The sequence below is a fragment of the Pholis gunnellus genome, assembly GCF_910591455.1.
Source record: "Pholis gunnellus genome assembly, chromosome: 7".
NCBI classification, from domain to species: domain Eukaryota; kingdom Metazoa; phylum Chordata; class Actinopteri; order Perciformes; family Pholidae; genus Pholis; species Pholis gunnellus.
Window position 1 is genome coordinate 23,673,950 of NC_136533.1, and position 21,510 is coordinate 23,695,459.

At 41.8% G+C, this 21,510-nt stretch overlaps 1 protein-coding gene across 5 annotated transcripts in view; it reads right to left on the reverse strand.

The window, feature by feature from the left end:
* Positions 1-374: 374 nt before the first annotated feature.
* mical2b (microtubule associated monooxygenase, calponin and LIM domain containing 2b) overlaps positions 375-21,510 on the reverse strand; it is a 64,096-nt gene continuing 42,960 nt past the window's right edge. For 2 of the 5 annotated variants that reach the window (XM_079162862.1, XM_079162861.1), the window contains 15 exons: positions 21,324-21,397; positions 20,555-20,627; positions 14,194-14,355; positions 10,819-10,980; positions 9,577-9,627; positions 8,393-8,514; positions 8,083-8,301; positions 7,694-7,869; positions 6,050-6,420; positions 5,409-5,476; positions 5,207-5,296; positions 3,870-3,963; positions 3,363-3,471; positions 2,722-2,795; positions 375-2,637 (listed from right to left, as the gene is read on the reverse strand). In XM_079162862.1, the coding sequence (XP_079018988.1) occupies positions 2,417-2,637; positions 2,722-2,795; positions 3,363-3,471; positions 3,870-3,963; positions 5,207-5,296; positions 5,409-5,476; positions 6,050-6,420; positions 7,694-7,869; positions 8,083-8,301; positions 8,393-8,514; positions 9,577-9,627; positions 10,819-10,980; positions 14,194-14,355; positions 20,555-20,627; positions 21,324-21,397 (2,066 nt within the window). In that variant the 3' untranslated portion in view covers positions 375-2,416. Of the gene's footprint in view, positions 2,638-2,721; positions 2,796-3,362; positions 3,472-3,869; positions 3,964-5,206; positions 5,297-5,408; positions 5,477-6,049; positions 6,421-7,693; positions 7,870-8,082; positions 8,302-8,392; positions 8,515-9,576; positions 9,628-10,818; positions 10,981-14,193; positions 14,356-16,299; positions 16,446-18,373; positions 18,809-20,554; positions 20,628-21,323; positions 21,398-21,510 lie in introns of those variants that run through there. The other 3 variants (XM_079162864.1, XM_079162865.1, XM_079162863.1) reach the window with 3 other exon arrangements.

The following is a 21,510-nucleotide window of genomic DNA, read 5'->3' on the forward strand; positions in this document are numbered from 1 at the left end:
CACCGTTATGAAATGAAGCATTTCCCCCCTCTGCCGGACGTTGTATTGCTCCTCAGGGTTTGCTAGCTTCTCAAATAAACTTAGCTAACAGTAATGCTTTTGTTAGCATACAGCATAAATAACTCAATTAGTGTAAAGTTAAATGTTACTGTATCTAGCCTATAATTGTCACTAGTCCTAAATTTGAAATTGATTTTTATTTAAACTCTGCTCTTCTTACTTGATAGTTTAAAATGATTTATAATTAAATGAATTGTCCTTTGTGATATATTATAACACCTTGGGTGCTTGTGTTACAGAAAGTAAAGAGGTATAACCTCAACCTCTCTCAATAGAAAAATGGGTAGCCATTACAGCAGCACTCAAAGTTTTTAATTTATTTTTATTTAAGATTTTCTCCATTAAAAAGACTTAAAGCAGCATAAAACTGAAATGTATACAAACATTCAGTTTTTTCCATCATGACAACATTCACAACATAAACAAACTTAACGCTTTAAGTCCCAGGGACCAAATGAGAAGTGTGGATCCTTGTCCTGGGGTTAAAATTCATGTAAACACATTATTCATTTTGAATCACAGCCCATACACTAGGGTTAAAACCAGCAACAAAAAACTAACACTCACAGTTTAACTGACAGTAGATAGTCACAGAATAATGAGAAGCATCAACACTTTATGTCATTATGTCACATCTCTGGCCACGCCCCAAAGTGGCTTGCCTTGACGAGTCAGCATTTTTGCACTTCCAGTTACCTCGTCTCAAAGTCAGTGGGTTTTTGGTTAGATGCCATAAAATGAGGTAACATAAGCTTAATAGAACAGTTATTTTCTACGACATCAAATACATCAGCTGATACCCTTTGGTGAATTTTGAAGTGTTTACGCATCGTTAAAAATTGACTAAATAGAACTACAGAACGTCAACACACAGACTAATCTGCCTTTACAGCCTAGTTGCGATTACTCGCGCTCATGCGACCGCTTTATGCCGAGGGAACCAGTGCGATGCTAACTTCTTGGTTAAAAAACGCACTGGATCCCTTCACGAAAAAGCCAACAGGATCTTTTATGATTTTTGAAGCGAGAACGCAATCGGCAGTGGCAAAAAAGCTAACATTAGCCTATAAACAAATTACACCATGGTCACGTGACTCCACGGTCACGTGACTCCACCACCACAAAGCTAAAGGCGGACAAGTGTTCGCCGTGATGACGTTTTTGTAGTCTCATTCAACCACTTAAAAGCTTAAAAATTCTCAAGAGTATTTACCGACGTGTTGAATATTGTAGAACAAAACTTTAAAATCTCCTCAGCTTGTGTTCAACACACCTTATTTCAGCAATCTAGCCAAAAACATATTAAAAAACAAAAACTTTGACTTAAAGACAAAAGGAACCACAAGTGAAAAAATGCTGACTCATTTCCAGGTTCTGGGACTCACTCCTTCAGCCCTCTACAAAAGAAAGGGCTGTGACATCACCAGATGTGCAATAAGCGTGAACGTTTCAACATGTGCAATTGCAGTTTTCTGCTCCGTGATTCAGTTTTGAATTATGTGGCAACTTGTGTCACAATGGAGTGAGAAAAAAAAAAAAGTGACATTTCCAGCCACCTGGCAGATTTACATCCTACCAGCTGGCCACAAATATGTGGCAGTTAGGATTCTCCTGTGTTCAATGGTGTCTGGGTGTAAATACTATTGCATTTCATTTGAAAGTTTTCCAGCACATAGTGGAAAAAATAACATTAAAAACACACGAGAGAGCGAGCGAGTACACACACACACACACACACACACACACACACACACACACACACACACACACACACACACACACACACACACACACACACACACACACACACACACACACACACACACACACACACACACACACACACACACACACACAGCTACAAAGTGACAAACAGTGCATGACATAAAGCTAAAAATTCTGGATTTTATGACAAACAAACCACGTTGTGCAAACTTTAGGGAAAGTGTCGAGTCGTTCCACGTGCTATCCAGTGAGGCTATACGGCGTTCCACTCTTAAGGCGGGCAAGCACACAGGCAGTCAGTTTGGTTTACGAGGCAGAAAACGTTACACGGTAGTAGTCGCATCATCAGAAGAACTTCTGAGCACAGAGGTCAAATGACCTTAATGGCAGAGATGTCATTAGCCGCTCCTTTTCCATTCTTCCTTCCATTCGTCTCTGAGCTCAGCATTACAGCACAAAGTGAGACTAGATCAAAGCCCTGCTGTCCTCTTTAGGGTGAACAAATCCCTAGACTTCCATGACATTTCGATCCTCGCCCCATTATGGTTTGATTCCACTGTTTCTGTAAAAAATAGTGTTACGTAGAGCCTTGTGCTACTTTTCTACCCCTTTACCGCTCAGTGTTCAACCTTCACTCCAGCTTTTCCCGCCCCCAGCCGTCATCCGCCGGGGCCCAGTGGAACTCGTGGCCCCTGGACAGCACAAGGCTCTCCAGGTCCCGGTCCTCGGCCCTCTCCTTCAGCCTCTGCTCCTCCAGCACGGACACCAGCACGTCGCGTCTCTCCACCGTCCTCATGATCTCCGACAGGATCACCTGCTCCGCCTGCAGCTCGGAGGCGCTCTTCTTTGTGTCTGAAAGGGAGGCAGAAGAGAAAGGAGTTCAGGTTCCATTTTAAGTCCGACCTTTCGGGTGTTTTTGTCTGTTGCTACCCTCACCTTCTGTTGCCATCCTGTCTCGTAGATCTCGCTGCAGTCGGCTCTGTGTGTCCTCCAGTTCAAGCTCCTGGGCACTGAGAGAGGAGAGAAATATCAGGTGACCCCGAGTTGTGAGAAATAGGAACGGCAACAACATTTAACTAAAACGCTCCGTCTGTGTGTCCTTCGCATATCTTGAGAACCGGTCATTTGATCCACTTCACACCATTGCTGGGGACCCATGGGACCGCTTTTACTAAAGATGTTCTTTAGAAACGCGATATTCAATTTTAATAACATACAGCAGCAGGAGGCAGGGCTTCAGGGCTCTGCAGCCAGTATCCCCTCACTGCAGTTCACTTACCAACCAAACACACGGTAACATAAATCAATATTATATTTACATATCTAAACAACATCATGCCTCTATAGCGGTTTGGGGCCCCTGGTGGTTTTTTCCTGAACCAGAGGTACATGACACAACTATGTAACGGCACGTGAATTGCTGAGGAGGCACAGTGTTGAGCTCAAAGTCATTTGCGTAAGCGGTTCTCGAGAAAGCTGCTAGCGGCAACGCAACCACTCAGCCGCGCTAGTTAACACGATTTGTGTTTTCCCAATCTCTCTCTCTGATCCCCGTGTGACCCGATGCCGTCGCTTACAAGATCATGAGCTCAGACTCGTAGCGCGCCAGTCTGTTCTTCTCCAGGACGAGTCTGAACCAGGACTGATAGAGCTGGGCCTCGTCACTGTCGTCTGTCTCAGACGATTCTGGGAGAGAGAGGGGGAAATGTAGCAGGGTTAGAAGGGAAGGACAGCGGCAGGAATTTTCACATCAATTACATAAAGCCATTACGAGAAAAAAATAGAAATCATAGTGGAATCAAACACACACACACATCTGCTTTGCGTCAAACTGACAGGACCTCGCCATTCACTAGCACACAAACAAAGCCCAGCACTGTTAACAGCTGGAGCAACAATGAAGTCCCACTGTCTATTGAGAGTGCGGCCATGTAAGTGGGGCTTACAAGGCAATGCTTTTTTTGTTCTGAATGGTCTGAAAAGTATGTAAAATAGAAGAAGAAGAAGAAAAAGGCTTTCACAGTGGAATTCCATTGAGCAGCCATAAAATCATAAAAGCAGCGTTGTGACGCCTCGTTCAGTACCGGTTTCTCCTCTTATGATCTTCTCTATGGCCACTCCTCTCTCCTCCAGATCTCTTTGTTTCTCTGCGACCTCCTCCAGTTGCCTCTGGATGGCCTGGGCAAAGCAAAAAAGAAAGAAATCGGGACATAATGTGACACACATGATCAAAGAAAGTGTTTTTTTGTCCAGAGAACACACTAGTTATAATGATTTCATGATTTAGGGTGACCATGACATCAGTGCTGGAAAGAGATGTTGATGTGTTGTTTTTTAAAATTAATTTTCTATCATTCGTTCTATTCAAAATTGGAAAATGAAATGAAATAAATCATTTATTTCGTTATTAATTGATGAATCCAACACAAAAAAAATGAAATAAATAAACGCAGCTTATTTTTCTGTACGTTTGATGCCCAAGTAAAAAAGAGGAACTGCAAAAACGGGCCACGGGCTCAATTGAATTTTTCAGATTTTTAACGTGTCAGATTTGTGTGACCAGGATCACTAATTTGTGTCTCGCACTTGATAAACTTAGCAAATACACTTAAGTGATGGTACCACCTGATTTAATGCCATGGAAACAAGATTAAACATCAACATAAGTGTGTTTGTGTTTGTGTGTGTGTGTGTGTGTGTGTGTGTGTGTGTGTGTGTGTGTGTGTGTGTGTGTGTGCGCGTTTTGGAAAATAAAAAAACAAGGCTCAATTTGCTGACCACAGTCTAACTTACTGTATCCATGGCAACAGTATACTTCTCGTTTCTTGTAAAAGTGTATCTGTTCACACAAGTAAAGACTTAACAGTTTCCAAAATAGCCTACATTGTTGATGTTCAAGCTTAACATATCTATCCCATTAAAGTGCAACATGCAAAAGTGTAAAGTGTGTTACTTCCTGAATAAATATTGATAAAAACAACCTCATAAATACCTCAAAACCTGGACAAAACACTAAACTATCTGCATGGTGTGAACTCTGACAGAGTTCAAGGGATAGTTTGACATTTTGGGAAATATTCGTGTTCAGGGACTCTGAATCACATATTGTTGAAGGGCGCGCTCTACTGTCGCCCCTCGCCCCATTTTCCTTCCTTCTTGAGTTTTCTGGCATCCACAAGTGTTTCTTTACCGCCACCTGCTGGACTGTCCCCTTGCCCCATCTGTTAAGGCATTTCAATGGCATGCGGGGAAAAGGTGCATGGCGGAAATGTTCCTGAATGGAGTGTGTATGTGCGTAAAAGCTTGCAGTGTTCGGAGACCGCGGACGGCTCTCTTGTTCTCAACCATTCCGCTACAAACGAGTGAATCTCAAAAGGCCAGAGAGAGAGAGAGAGCGAGAGCGAGAGCGAGAGCGAGGTACCTGAGCTCTGTGGAGCCTCTTCAGCTGTTCTCTTTTAGCCTGATGGGCCACCGTCTTCTCCTGCCACCTCCTCTGTCTTTCTGGACACAGCTGGGACAGGAAGTACATAGAACATTTCAGAAAATGTACCCACACATGCAAATAGAGTGAGATCCCCCAGCGTTGTGCCGTCATTCAGTACAAAGACGCGGCTTTTACAAACCTTCTGATTGGATGCCGGGTCTTCATCGTCACTAGAGGTGGGCTCTTCAACATTCTGCTGTCTGGAGGCTAGGTATAAACAGAAAAAAAATATATATAAAAAAGTGAGAATAGTCAAGGAACAGTTTGAGTTTATACAAAGCAAAAATAACAATACGACTGTTCCCATGTATAACTTGTAAAAGTGATAGTATTTCTTAGTGTGAATCTATCCATGACACTTGGAAACATCAGGTGAGAAGTACGGTCATTTTCTCATAGACTTCTATACAATCAGACTTCTTTTTGTAACCGGAGGAGTCGCCCCTCATGGTCAGTAGAGAGAATGCAAGACACTTCCACATCGGCTTCTCCTAAAGGGGACAGTACTGGACAGTACTGTCCCCTTTAGTCACTCTGACACAAAGAAATGGGAAAATAGGGTAAAAGTTGTCCTTAACATTTATATTCCCCAGGTCACCTGATACTTCTCCAAATAAATGCTTATGTTGACTGCTACCACATTCGATAACAACAAATGTATTATGCGTTTATATGTCGATGTTGTGCTTGTTGCACTGCCCCCAAGGGGCCAAAACAAATCTCCTCATTCTGGTTTAAAAGATCACGTGCAACGACGTCTGGGGAATTCGCTGCGCTCACCTTTGTTTCGGAGGTTGGCGAGTATCGTCCTGATCTCCTTTTGCGCCTCCTGGTCCCGCCCCTCACCCTCCGACTCCTTCCTCTTCCTCAGCCTCAGGGACGAGAACAGGTTGACCCTCCTGCCGCGCAGTGAGCCCATGTCGTCAGAGAACACCCCTCCGGAGTCTCTGCGGCCCTTCAGGGACACCTGCTGCAACAGAGAGGGCAGGTCCTGCTCGGCCCCCCACGCATTGGCCCCTACAGACGCCCAGCGGGCTTCGCACTTGCCGGCCGTCTCCTCATCTCCGGGTGGCTCTGGACCCGCGGCGCTGAAGCTCAACGCTCCCTCTGACATGGGCCTCTGTCTCCGGGGGCCGTCACGTTTGGCCCTTCTGGTAATCCAAAAATCATAATGTACATTCAATTTGAACTGCATTCAGGAATGTTGATGGAAGTATATGTTGGCCATTCCAATGCTCTATTAATGCTATATTAGTTTTTCCGGACATTATTTTTCTTCTCACATATTTGGTGTTAGATTTAACAATTTTTTACCACTCAAATGACAAATGATCAAAACCCCATCCAAAACACCACATACACGCCAAGACTTTAAGGAATATCATATGAAAAAAATCCATGCTGTTAAAAATGTTTTGAGATATATGCAAGAATAGCTTTTTTTCGGCGATTGGATGGCGAGCACTTCTGTTCTGTGAACTGCTCGGACACCCCCTTATCAGCAATACTCCTAGGAAGGCCATACGTTCTCTGAATGTTCGAGGTCTCTAAGTTGTAAAGATTCATCAGGCTGTGATCATCCTAGAGGTCACAAGTTATTTTCAACAGTGAAGTCACTGGCTACTATGGGGACCAACATCATCACACATACAATTGGGCTAATTAGATCCACAAGAGTCTCAGCTTTTCATTCCAACCCAATAATTCAATTACAAGACTGTTTAGGGACCCCAGTATGCAGAAATATTCAAATTTACAATTTGTCAGAATAGGCAAAAATAACAAAAATGTCCCCAAAAACTGCATGGAATTATCATAATTATCTGGGGATGTCTGTAAAGAGGAGACTTGTGTGGACCCATAGAACCCATTTTCATTGACATATCTTGAGGTGGGAGGTCAAGGGACCCCTGTGAACGTGGCTATTCCAGTTTTCTCCCGAACCAAAAATGTTGCCACGCTCCGAAGCTCTATTTCACCGACGAGCTAGCGTGACGTCGTTGGTACCAACGGACGACTTGGGCCGGTGTTTTCTGGGAGCCCACTTTTAAAAAATGATAAAACATTACACAATAGGCCTTTTGAATTGTGAGAAGAGCACATTTGTGCATAAATGAACGTTCGAGAATAATTAATACCACTTCCGCATCAACTTACATTATCTTGGATAGGTGAACCAGCCATTTCCAAGAGATATACGTCTGATAAATCACAATTTCGTTTTATGCATGTTATCTAAAACATACTCGCACATTAAATACTTGCCCGACCCCTCCTCTTGGAAGGTCTACCTTAGGCTACCTAGTTTCATATGATACCGGTAGCTTCACTCTAGCTTTACAACCTTGACGAGGTCGCCGGGGAGTTTGAAAAGCTTAATGCGCCGCTTGAAAATAAACTGTGAACACAGTGTCATGTACTGACATTGGGACTGCAGCGTTGGACCTGCTGGAGGGATTGGTCACACTAAACGTCCTCCTGAAGGCGTCCGCTATGAGCTGGAGGGCTGAGGGGGACGAGGCGGAGGTTTGGCTCGGGGACGGTTCCCCGCTCTGGCCCGAGTCCGTCTGAAGCTTATCTACTGCTGCCTCTGCTTGTACCTGATAAAAAACATCAAGAGGACGGAGGGGAAAAAATGTGGAATTAGCTCCTCTTATCTGTGCTCACATCGCCCGTCTGTGGACCGCTGCATAATACCGGAAGGAGTAGCGAGAGATAACAATAAAAAAGCAGAGGAAATAAATTCATGAGCAGGCTTATTCTTCTCTAGAACCACCAATATTGCTTCCTCAATAATGAGTCCATAACTCCACCTGAATTTTTTGTTCGTTTTGGGTGTTAATCGGCGCTTCCTCCGGTGTGACCAGCATGTCCCAGCTCAGGAGCTTCTCTTTCTCAGAGGGAGATAACATCAAGCGCTTCTTTGGGCTGGACGAGTTGCAGGCCGTCTTCGCCGAGTGCTCTTCGCTCTTCTCACTTCCCGCTGAGGGATTCTGGGTATCTGCAGATGTCACTGAACTGCCCTCGGAGTACTAAGAGAACGGGGAATCTTGTCAGTGCACAAAAAAAAGCTAATTTGCCCACACAGGGTTATTTTTAAAAAATAATAAAAATGGTACATACAGTTTGTTTTTCTATTGAAGTGACCTCCTCGAAGTCGGAGTCCACTTCGGGGACGGTCTCCGGTCCCTCCTTGTCATGAGGCCAGTTTATCTGGAAGTGCTTGGTGAAGATCAGAGGGAATGCTGTGCGAGGGGAAAGAAAAGAAAAATTAACGATGACGTCAAATTTCTGCTGTGAAAAAAAGGACAGATCATACGGTAACACGTAGGTTACACATGTAGCAATAGATTCTTCATAGAACACAATTAAGTGATAATATGAATGTGAAACAGAGAAGACGCATTAAAGGCAGGGTCAGTAATCTTTAGGAACCAGCAAGAGTTTATAAAATGATCCATCCCCAAAACCCAGCCGAGTGGTGCTAACTCTTTGCTAGCAGCGCTAGCTCCAAAAGTGGCAAAATCTAGCAAGAAAGTCACCAAGTCAACACCGACAGTCCCTTTGGGCCTCCTTCCTGAGCCACTCCCCCCAAATTATCATTACGAACGTAAACGAACAACATGGCTGCAGTTAGCGCTCACTGCGATGAGTTCACAGGCAGATTACATGCAGGTGGACACGCAGTTGGAACGATCACTGTCCTGCTACAGCCACAGATACCTGATTTTTGTATGTAATCAGAATTGCAACAAAAGTATCAAAACATGTTTTTGAAGAAGATTACCAACCCTGCCTTTAAAACTTCAGATTTGTATAAAGTCTCACAGGTGTTGCGGTGTATCCACTAAACTACAACCACTGTGGAGCATTGACCGTACATCACAGTGGTGATGTTGTGGTACTAGACAGAACAAGTGATCTGATAGAGCTGCAACATTTGGGGGGGGGGGGGGGGGGGGGGTGAGACTATAGAGCAAATGATGAACAAGCCTGATGAAAAACAAGAAAAAAAGAACTTTTGGCAATGACTGCTGTAAGGACGACACTGACCTCTAGCGTTGTACATGCTGCATTACAACAGTGTTCATATACTCTAGCCTCATGAATAAATACAGAAAAAGATTTGATCAAAAATCTCAACGATTATTGCAAAACACCAAATTACAGAAAGAATAACAGAGACAGACCAGGACTTCAGTTCTCAATCAAACCTCAACAAAGACACAGTGCAAAACCAGTGAAGTTAAAGGAAAAACAGGAGGAGCAAAGCCCAGACGGATGAAATAACAATCGGAGGTACTCACTTGCTCTGATCTTCCGTCTCCATCGATTATTCTGTTTAGTGTTACAGTGATCTGCAGAGGTGGGACAAAAGAAAACAAAAGAAAGCGTCCCATGTTACATGGTAAAAGCACAAAGTCCCAGTCCGGGGTCATCCCCGTGTTCACCAGGGTCCTCGCCATAAGAGGTTGATGAGGGGCGATCTTCGCACCACTAATTGCAAACCGACGAAGGGAGATTTTATATGGTGAAAATCCATTCAGCCACTGTGGAGGTATCAATGTCAAAAGTAAAGAAAAGGGTCTTGCCAGCAAATAAAAAAAAAAGAAATGTATAAAAAAGTACAAGAAAAAAACTCCACTTTGTAAGGTTGGATCAACCTCATCACACCAGATACCACCGTTAAACGCTGTGGTAACGTGAGCCGTCAAGCACGAAATATATTCATTATATTAGTATTTATGAACATGAAAAAAAGCCGTATATGTATCTTTGTCTCGCTCAGAGGCCGTCTGTTAGAGAGGACATTGGAAACAGCAATCTTTAGGATGTATCTGACAACACATTGGAAAAAGATTAAACGTACAACAGGTCAACATGAAGATGAAGTACGATGCTTAACAATGTCAGTGAAGCGAACAAGGAAAACTATTTTTTGTTTCTTTCTCGCAAATTTATGTTTTAATAATTATTTTTTTCCTATAAATTTAACACTTTAATCTCACAGATTATCCAAGTTTTCTTTTCTTGTAAATGTTTGTTCTCTGGATATTTTCCCCTTCCCATAGCTCTGTATTTCTTGTTCTTGTTTTTATTAATCAACAATAGCCATTATGGTACATATAATCACTGGTAATTACGGTAGGAAAAATGTATGGGTGAACACACAGAGGACATAAATCTATTGACTATCTAATCTAATGACTCTCTGAATCTATCAATACATAAATCTATCGAGTACTACGATTAGGATTGTCAGTCTTCTCTATAAGCTCTAAAAGCAGACAAGAGACTAAAAATTATATAAATATACACCAGCGCGTGAAAACGCAGAGCTTATTTTATATAATAGAGTTAGCAGTGTTAGCTTTTAATAGGTTTAAATAACAAACATTCAGCTAAGTGTGGGAGAAAACCCACGGTATGTCAGCCGCACCCTGATCTCACACCTACTTAAAGTTCAACCATGTTTAAGAATACCTCTTACAGCGCTGCGTGTATCCGGGATCTCGAATGTTAAGACCACATACAGTAACGGTGCTGACCTTTGGTACCGTCCTGGCTCTGGCCCTTGGCCCCTGCAGGATCCTGTGTTGTGGGGGTCACTATAAAGGCAGCATCCAGCGCTTCCACAGCCATCTCCGCGTCTTCGGGTACTTTCCTCTGACCTTTGTCGAGCTGCTCCCAATGAGAGCTGGACGTTGTGCCTGCAAATAAAAAAACCAGCATGCGGGCATTAAGTTTCAGCTGGTTTGGAATTAACACTCACAAGTCCCGGTAAACATTTACTGGCACGTAGCTCGTTTCATGCATAGAGTCTCTCTGCCTGGTTAGCTTATACCGAACCTCTTGAGATCTAGATTATCTAAAACAAGGAGGTTACAAAGTCCCTCAGACAAAGCTCGGCCCCGCCTTAGATGTTTTTGGGATCATGTTTATGTCATTTGATCCCAATGACACTCAACAATTGAGCCAAGATAGCCTAATACTGCTGTTCGATACAACTTCAGATGACACCGAATACATAAAGGTATGTCTTAAGGCAGAGGTCTCCAACCTTTTTTGCGCCCCGGACCGGTTTCATGTAAGACAATATTTTCACGGACCGGCAATTCAACGTGTGCAGGATAAACACGACGAAATAAAATGATATGATCGGCATTAAAACAAATTAAAAATGCATAAATAAATACAACTCACTGTTGAGGGAAAATTGTTAATAGTTGTTATGTGACTTACTTCTTCTAATCCTACTCCTATCGATGAACATATGTTTCTATCTAGATTGAACTTTGGCCTGCGGGCAACTGAGAAGGGGTTTCCGGCTTCTTCTGGGAACTGAAGTGGGGGGCAGCTTCTCATATGTGGGGTAACTTATAGGAACCAGATGGGTCACTCGATCTTAATGTAAACATCCCTCAGACACCAGGAAACTGACTGACTGGAGTTTGATAGACATGCAGCTTCCTGCTGCAGTGAGAACACGTCCCTCAGACGTGCTTAAATGGGATGTTTCTTTGTGGAGAAACTAGAGTCTCTGTCCGCTCTTTGGGGGGAACAGACTCTTTCAAATTGCTTCAGCTGATAGCAAACCTATGACTTTGTGTTTATATTCTGTGTTTTAATGTGTTTTAATCTGTTAAACTGTAGTGCACATTTGAGCGGTTTGAGCTCGATCTATTTCATTTCGTTTTGTTTGTTTGTACTTTATCATTTTTCTATATCTTTATCTTGTAATAAATACTTAAAAGACAGAAAGCTAAAAGATACTTTTTGATTTCTCTCAAGGAAATACTTTAATTTCCAACACACTCACAATAACACTGAATCAGTGGAGCTCTGAGCTTGTTTCTCTGCAACGAGACGGTCCCATCTGGGGTTGATGGGAGACAATGACACCCGGAGTGTGTTCCTCATGTCCAGTCTACTTTGTTTTGTTTTGATTGCTGTCACTGCAGAACATCCCGCTTCACAAAGAGGATGTGTGAAATGGAAGCAGGGTTTTCAGTGCTTTAGTGGTGATCTCAGGATACTCAGCCTTGATTTTAATCCAAAACACCAGCAGAGTTGTTGTCTCAAACATACTTTAAGGCCCCCGTCATTTTCAATCTCCAGCAGCTGATCTTCCTCTGTCGCCACATATTCTGCAGAGCGGGCTTGGCGCGTCAGAATTACTCCTGATATTTAATTAGACTCCTGATATTGTCTGTTAAATGTAGCTTTCTTTTTCTATAAAGTTGTCGGCTCTTCTTCTGTCTCCTTAGTGGCCTTTTCACCTTTGCAAAGAAGCTCTCCAGAAGTGTTTTACTCATTTTCGCTAGTTTGCGGGCTTCATTTTTGAGGTAACGTATCACGTGACCGGGACAAGCGTCTTGCCATGTGTCAAGAGCCACAGGCGGATGAAATTGTGACAGAATCCGGTCATTTGTCAAAATAAAACTTCAAAAAAAAAAATCAATAAAACGGAAATAATATAATATTTATTCTTTCTGTGCGGCCCGGTACCAAATGACCCACGGCCCGGTACCGGTCCGCAGCCCAGTGGTTGGGGACCACTGTAGTAGAGGGCCGAGCATGCCAAAATGGATAACCGCTCATGAAAAAGATAAAAACACCTGGCTGATTCATACCTTGTGTTTTAGCGTCTTCTGAATACGTGTGCAACTCGATATATTTTATAACTAAAAGGTCTGTTTCCTTGACTAATGCTGGTGGTCTACTGTCACTCACTCAGTTTAGTAATAGGTATATATATATATATATATATATATATATATATATATATATACACACTATGACGGAGTATTAGGGCCATTAAATAAAAAGGAGAAAGAAAAATAAATTGTGGATCTGGTAAAGGGGTTATACTCAGAGAAAAAAAGCAAAAGCTACGTGATTAAAGTTGTACATTTACGAGAAAAACAACAACAAATTAATGATAAAAAAAAACTAGAATATTATCTGAAATTATAAAGGAAAAAAAAAAAAGAAAAAAGTACAAGAAAAAAACTCCACTTTGTAAGGTTGGATCAACCTCATCACACCAGATACCACCGTTAAACGCTGTGGTAACGTGAGCCGTCAAGCACAAAATATATTCATTATATTAGTATTTATGAACATGAAAAAAAGCCGTATATGTATCTTTGTCTCGCTCAGAGGCCGTCTGTTAGAGAGGACATTGGAAACAGCAATCTTTAGGATGTATCTGACAACACATTGGAAAAAGATTAAACGTACAACAGGTCAACATGAAGATGAAGTACGATGCTTAACAATGTCAGTGAAGCGAACAAGGAAAACTATTTTTTGTTTCTTTCTCGCAAATTTATGTTGTAATAATTATTTTTTTCCTGTAAATTTAACACTTTAATCTCACAGATTATCCAAGTTTTCTTTTCTTGTAAATGTTTGTTCTCTGGATATTTTCCCCTTCCCATAGCTCTGTATTTCTTGTTCTTGTTTTTATTAATCAACAATAGCCTATTATGGTACATATAATCACTGGTAATTACGGTAGGAAAAATGTATGGGTGAACACACAGAGGACATAAATCTATTGACTATCTAATCTAATGACTCTCTGAATCTATCAATACATAAATCTATCGAGTACTACGATTAGGATTGTCAGTCTTCTCTATAAGCTCTAAAAGCAGACAAGAGACTAAAAATTATATAAATATACACCAGCGCGTGAAAACGCAGAGCTTATTTTATATAATAGAGTTAGCAGTGTTAGCTTTTAATAGGTTTAAATAACAAACATTCAGCTAAGTGTGGGAGAAAACCCACGGTATGTCAGCCGCACCCTGATCTCACACCTACTTAAAGTTCAACCATGTTTAAGAATACCTCTTACAGCGCTGCGTGTATCCGGGATCTCGAATGTTAAGACCACATACAGTAACGGTGCTGACCTTTGGTACCGTCCTGGCTCTGGCCCTTGGCCCCTGCAGGATCCTGTGTTGTGGGGGTCACTATAAAGGCAGCATCCAGCGCTTCCACAGCCATCTCCGCGTCTTCGGGTACTTTCCTCTGACCTTTGTCGAGCTGCTCCCAATGAGAGCTGGACGTTGTGCCTGCAAATAAAAAAACCAGCATGCGGGCATTAAGTTTCAGCTGGTTTGGAATTAACACTCACAAGTCCCGGTAAACATTTACTGGCACGTAGCTCGTTTCATGCATAGAGTCTCTCTGCCTGGTTAGCTTATACCGAACCTCTTGAGATCTAGATTATCTAAAACAAGGAGGTTTCAAAGTCCCTCAGACAAAGCTCGGCCCCGCCTTAGATGTTTTTGGGATCATGTTTATGTCATTTGATCCCAATGACACTCAACAATTGAGCCAAGATAGCCTAATACTGCTGTTCGATACAACTTCAGATGACACCGAATACATAAAAGTATGTCTTACGGTATTTATTAGGGATAACTTTTTCATCCCCGATAGTGACATCTGGGCTTGGGGCATCGGCCAATACTGAGTACCGATCCGATACCAGTGTTTAATAATTAATAAACTGTATGCCTCACTGTGTGGAAGTGACTGGGATCATTCTTTCATGTATAAGGCAACGCCCGGCTTGTCTTAAACATCACTTTCATAAACTTTGTATAAATAATTGTAACAAAAAAAATACATAGATGTAAATGTATTTATCGGCCCATAGTCACCGATACCCAATCAAGCTATTTGAGTCGGTATCGGGGCGATATCGGCATCGATGCATCTCTACTATTTATTAGTTTGACTCTGGAAAACTGAAAAAAAACTGTAAAATTCCCCCAAAACTATTATATCTCTTTAACCAAATCACACACATTTAAGCTTTTTTTATGTGATTTTCTTTTGATAACTTATGTAATAACTAGTGCAATATTTTTTTCCCCTTCACTGAGCCTCTCCTGAAACTGTTCGGAGAGATATATATATATATATATATATATATATATATATATATATATATATATATATATATATATATATATATATATATATATATATATATATATATATATATATATATATATATATATATATATATATATATATATATATATATATATATATATATAGTTTTCTGCACCTGAAAGTAGAACACATACCGTACAAAAGAGCCACTCACAGTAAAAACGCGCTGACACACTACATGACGTGTTCATAACAGTACTCACAGAGTCACGGAGTCGACATACAGAATCTTTTCCACAGGTGATTCCACTTGGTCACAGCAAAGAAATGAAAAGACCCCGACACAACAGTGTTTGGGAAAAGTGTGCCTATCGGCCGGGAAGTATCTTGCTTTTTGGGGTTTGGCTAAACGTTGGGATGACACTTTCACCAGGTGATGCAGAGATACCGTAAAAACCCAGAGTGAAGGATAGAGCAGACCCCACTAGCAGAACCCAGGAGACAGGTGATTCACTTCAATTCTGTTCAGGTTGGATTTAGTTTGATAAGCTTTAATTTAACTCAACAGTATTTGATTGTGGCCAAGCTTTTTTTGCATATAGCCTGTCTATTTTTTCACATTACATTAAATTGACTTGTATTTTGGCAGCGGACGCTTTTTAAAAAGGCCTCTGATTATTAACCCCACTGCCACGTATCTGAATCAGTATCTAAATCTAAGTATCCGCTGCAAACCGACGAGGCTGTCGAGCTGTTTGTCCGACATTACAAAGCACACGTTAAAAGCTGTGATTGGGATTCATGTGGGTGATGTTACGGCAGTTAAAAACAGGTGGGGGGAAAAGGGATTTGCTTGTTGATGGAGTTGTTAATTTTGTGGTTAAAAGAAAAATTGACCGATCACGTAACTCAAACTTGGGTTTCTTGGCAATTGTTAAAATTCAGCTAATTGGCAACAAACCACGAAGCAAATTATTTATGTAATCAAAATGGATTTATTTCTGAATATATATTTACAGCATATAAATATCATAAATTAAGCAATTTCACAGTCATTTTCAATGTGGAAAATGAATAACAAGGCTTGAAGGCTGCTTCAAGACTTCAGAAACATAGCTACGTAAATGTACAGCCAAACCAAATTTGTCTGGCAGTGTGCCAAAAAAAAAAATGTATGGGGGTGCTGATCTCCTGAGAAAAGTCTAGGAGGTGCAGGAGAGGGATCTGGAGAGGGGCTCTGAGCGGGGGAGGCCTCCTTCTGAAATAAAGGGAACCACAGACAGACCACAGACAAATGTGGACAAGTTTGTTACTGTCAAAGCGGTGTGACAAGAGGAGGGGATGCTGCTGCTGATACGTCACAGAGAAATCAAATGCAGAAATCCAGGGGCATTCAAATGGATGGTTTGGTGTTAGGGAGGAACACTGCACAACATGAGTGTTAGTGGGGTTTGGTCGGGCGATATGACACCAAACTAACGGAACGCCAAACGAAACCGACTAAAAAGGTGCTACGTGTGCATTGACTCAACCGATTTATTAGTCAGACCTGGTGGCTAAAGCTTGTCACAATAAAGGATTTAAATCGGGGACAAATACATATATTTTTTAAATAGATTGCAACCCACTGAATGCCGCTCCTATTCCAAGCGTGTCGGAGAACTACAGCGGCCCTCTGGTAACGTAAACAAGGACCTCTCTGGAGCAAATGTTTTGTTTGTCCATTCTGGTCTACTGTAGAAAAATCGGGGGTGGCAACATGGCAGACTCTGGGAAGAGGACCTGCTCCTTATGTAGATATGAAGGGCTAACCATCTATTTCAGGTGGTTATTACACTAGATTATGTTCTTAATCCTACACACTGGTCCTTCAAAACCTCTTCCACTCCCCCCCCATTTTGGAGCAACAACGCCTAAAATGACATACCCAAATTAAATTGCCTGTGTCTTCTGAACCACTTTGACTATATGCATAAATGAGGTGTGTCTTGAAAGAAAACCCCCTAAGGTACCTCGTGAAAGTGTCTGTAGACCTGTAGGTCATACAGAAACAGAGCAGTGGGCCTTTTGAAGTCAGTCAAAATTAAGATTAATTAGCTTTCAGTATAAATAACTGCCTTTGGCTGAATCTGTACCGGTAGAGGGCAGCATAGGGCTGTAACGACACTATCAGTAAACACCTACCACAAATTTGAAGAAGATTGGACAAAGTACGATCATTTTACAATGTTCCTTTCCATAAAGACATCCAGGCGGAGCTCTAAAGGATATTTGGAGATCCAAATGGACACATGATAACCAAATGATATTCTGACATAATAAAGGTGTTTTTTCCTTTACATTTTGCTATTATATTATTTCCCTTTTATGTTTAGCCATAGCAAATTGCAAAAACTAAGTATATATGGTGGAAGACGTGGTCTGTAAGTAGCAGACTTGCTGTGCGTAATAGCCACGACCGAGCGCACGGCCGAGTATGCGGGTAGCTCCGTTACGCGAGACTGTTTACATCTCCAGGACACCTCAATGTGCACATGCAATACATCGTTAGAAAGCCTGAAGTCTCCTCCAGACGAAGGGCTTGACAAGCCTAAACGTATCGCTAGCTGTTACTCATGAAATGCAGTCAAACAAAAACGGAGCAAATCCACGTTTTCAGGGCAGGTGTAGATAGCTCTGTCTCCTGGATTCAATACATTACTGTCAGTGAACAAACAATGCTGAGCCAGATGCTAACATAGTGCAGTGTTGAAAACCGGCGTCATTATGATCGCCAAAGTCATTTTTAGACACAGACACACCATAATGAAGCATCAGAAAAGAGCCGAAAATAAAAAGTGAAAAATTATGAACGCGTTGGCTGACTGCTTATATCAATAACTAGCTCAGTTTGTCCTATTTGTACCAGTGTTTTATACCAGCCGCTAGCTCCATGGTAGCATCCGCTAGCACATTTACTCGTAAAATCGGGTCTATACTGTATCTTTCGCCGTCGAAATGCTGCAAGACCCGACTTGCAGCGGTCATGGCAACTTTGGACAGTGTGTGTTTGGGCTCCTTTTGTGAAAAATCCGTGAGGAATAAAAGAAAACCGATGCTTTCTTCGCAAAAACGAGGTTTCTATGCATGATGGGATATTTTTTTATTTTATTTTTTTGCCATGTTTTGTGACGTAATTTTCGTAAGCAAGCCGTAAGAACGGAAAGGGAGGGGATCACGGACGCCGGCGTCCTCGCGGAGTTGAAGAGGTTTTAAGCGCACATGGTCTCATTTTAGAGAAACACTCGAGTTTAAGGTATGAGTGGCATTAGATAGAGATGAACAGGAGGTGATGCAATTTGTTGATTGTAATTTGACCAAGGTATAATAATTCATTTGGAATTCTATTTGACATATCACGATGCCACACATAACACCTTTACCGACAACTGCATGCCATACTCTACATGCTGGTTTGTGATAGGTTAATCTGGGTCAGGTGAAAGGGGGGAGGAGCTACAGGGGCAGCCAATGCAAAAGCAACACGACAAGATCTCATGACCAAAGCCGGCCAATCATCACCTTCCCGCGCTGGCAGGAACCAGCCAATCAGAGGGTGCAGCATTGGAAACTTGAAACAGACTGAACAAAATGAAGTGAACAAAACAGAGAAAAAATGAATTTGGAAAAATAAAATGAGGGAGATATGGGGTGGGGAAAGAAAATAGAGGATGGAAAGGAACACAGAGTGCAAAGAATGAAAAGGAAACACTATAGGAAGACATTGAAATGTGAGAACTGCCCAAAAACAGGCCAGTACTTCAACAGTGCATTTTAAGAATTCACCCTTAATTCTGCACAATTCATTCATCTTCAGGCTCATGTACAACATAGAATATGGAGGAACAAAAAAATATTAAAAAATGACACTACAAAACTTTGAATAAAAAAACAAACAACAAAGCTAAATATTTTCACTCAGTCTTTTGTGGCTTTTTTTTCACCAAGCAAATATGTTCACTACTGAGGAAAAAAAGAGACAGCCTGGTAGGATTATAGATAAGGCTCATTGTTTTGGGCTTGTACCGATTTTTTTCAGAAAATACACAGATCGAATCAAAAAGACAGACTGGTCAAACTGACTTTCATACAGTGTTTTATGATTAGATTTTCGTATTATTGGTGTATTACGTTTTTAAATATTCAAAATAATTTGTCAGATTTCTTTTCCCTATAAAATGAAATCCGTAAACAATGAGCCCTAAATATTTAAAGTGAAATCAGTCATATACCTTTAACAAAATACATGGCAAAGTGAAATACTACCTAACAAAAAAAAAAAGTAATACTGTTTTGGAATTTCCATTGCACATCCCTGTGGTGCAGAGTTAAGGTGCAGCAATCAACGAAAACCATGTGGATCACTCTGACATAATTCTAGCTCACTGAAACCAAACCACACTGGCCAGATGGTTTTCGAGGTTAGAGTCAGAGGGCTTGTTCCGGGTTACTCCACTCAGATTAAATGTCCTGAGATACTTCAATCTGAAGTGCAGAATGGGGTTTAACATTTTGTGACAATCCAATTGGTTGCCCCCAAACGACTGGAGCAGACTTACTGTGTCTGATACGTATAATCACAAGCAGCCTGGAACAAGCCCTTGAGAGTCGGAGATGCATTCGGCAGGGGTGCAGCACCAGGAGACCGTGAGAGTCAACATCCACAAAGGCTAGTTACCAGCGTTTTAGACATGCAACACCCCTGAAGTCGACCCAACATGTACGATTTAACACACAATATAAGAACCTACAAGACAGTCTTTTTCTTGTGCTGTCCACTGTAACTGCAGGCAAAATTCACACCAGGCACTGAATACAAGCAGCAGAAGCTAATCGAGTGAAGCACTTTCATGGCTAAATTACTTTATAAAAACACTTTTGACTTCAAAACACAAAAAAATTAAATGACCAAGGACACTTGGAATGTAGTAAATACAGATAGTATATGGTCTCAAAATTATAACATTAATGAACCCTATTCAGCCATTTTTGGGGCATAGATTCAAATCCATGGGTTCCAGTCAGGTCAACTGGCCCAGACAAGCCCCCTTTTCTATGAGAACCGGTGTCCGACGAGCTACTGTCAGGCAAGCTGGGGCTCCTGGGACATCTGTCCCAACACCTCGTGCATCATGCACAACAGAGGCCAGCCCAGGCTCAGCAGCTCGTACAGGAACTCGTAGTCGTGTGAGCTGCTCCTGACGTGGCGCCCCGCGGCCGCCAGACAATCGCGCACGCTTCCCAACAGCCTTCGAGGCAACACACACACAGCCTGGCTGGCCCGCCGCGGCCAGCTCAGGCCTTGCCTAAGCAAGGAAACCAGGGTACCTGGGGGTTGGAGCAGGACGCCGCCCGTTGCCGAAAAGCCCCCGCTGTCCGTTGTGACGCGCCGTTGGTCTTCCTGAAAGGATCAAGACACACAGGAAGAAAACCATTCTATTACACATATAGGGTCTAGGTAAAAAACTCAACAATTCAACACTGAATTGCACACAACTTTGGAAGACATGTCCAGATATTGACATTTATTTAAAAAAAATTAAATGACTGTGGTTTTATAATCATTTAAGACACAATACTTGGTACAGAGGTGCCAATTTAGCATCTGCTTGACATATTCACATAAGTTACAATTAGTGCCTTTACGTGGCTACTCATGAGCACAAAGAATGGATCAAAACAAACCTTTAATTGTTGGCCACGCCCATTTCCAACTGACACATTCATACAGGTTACCAATAGCACCACCATGTGACCACCGATACGGCATTATTTATGTATCCTATTAACCGTGGGGCACAGAATAAATATTATTGTTCTGGATTCTGTGTCATGGATAATAGCATCTGTAGAGATCACTCATTTGCATCTCAAGAAATATCACACCTTTAGCAATTACTTAGTGAGGAATCTGCAACCGAGTGGCAGCACGTCAGCTAATTATGTAGCGGTTGAATGACAGCAAGCGAGTAAAGGAGCGACGGCACGTTCTTTGGATACAAAATGTTTGGCTGGAAGCAAACGCATTAAAACAAATCTTTTCTTAAAATGTAGCTTTGTTTTGTTTCTTGCATGTGACCACAGCAGTGTTCCTTACCATTCTCCTTCTGAACTTCCCCATGCGAGTGCTGGACTGGCGCTGGGTATAATGCATCTTGCAGTAGAACTTTGCTGTAAAAAAAGAAATCAGATATCTCCACAGACACAGTAAAATAAGAATAAGAATAAAAACGGAACTTCTTAAAATAAGAAGTCATCTGACAGCAGGCCTTAAAAAGGACAAT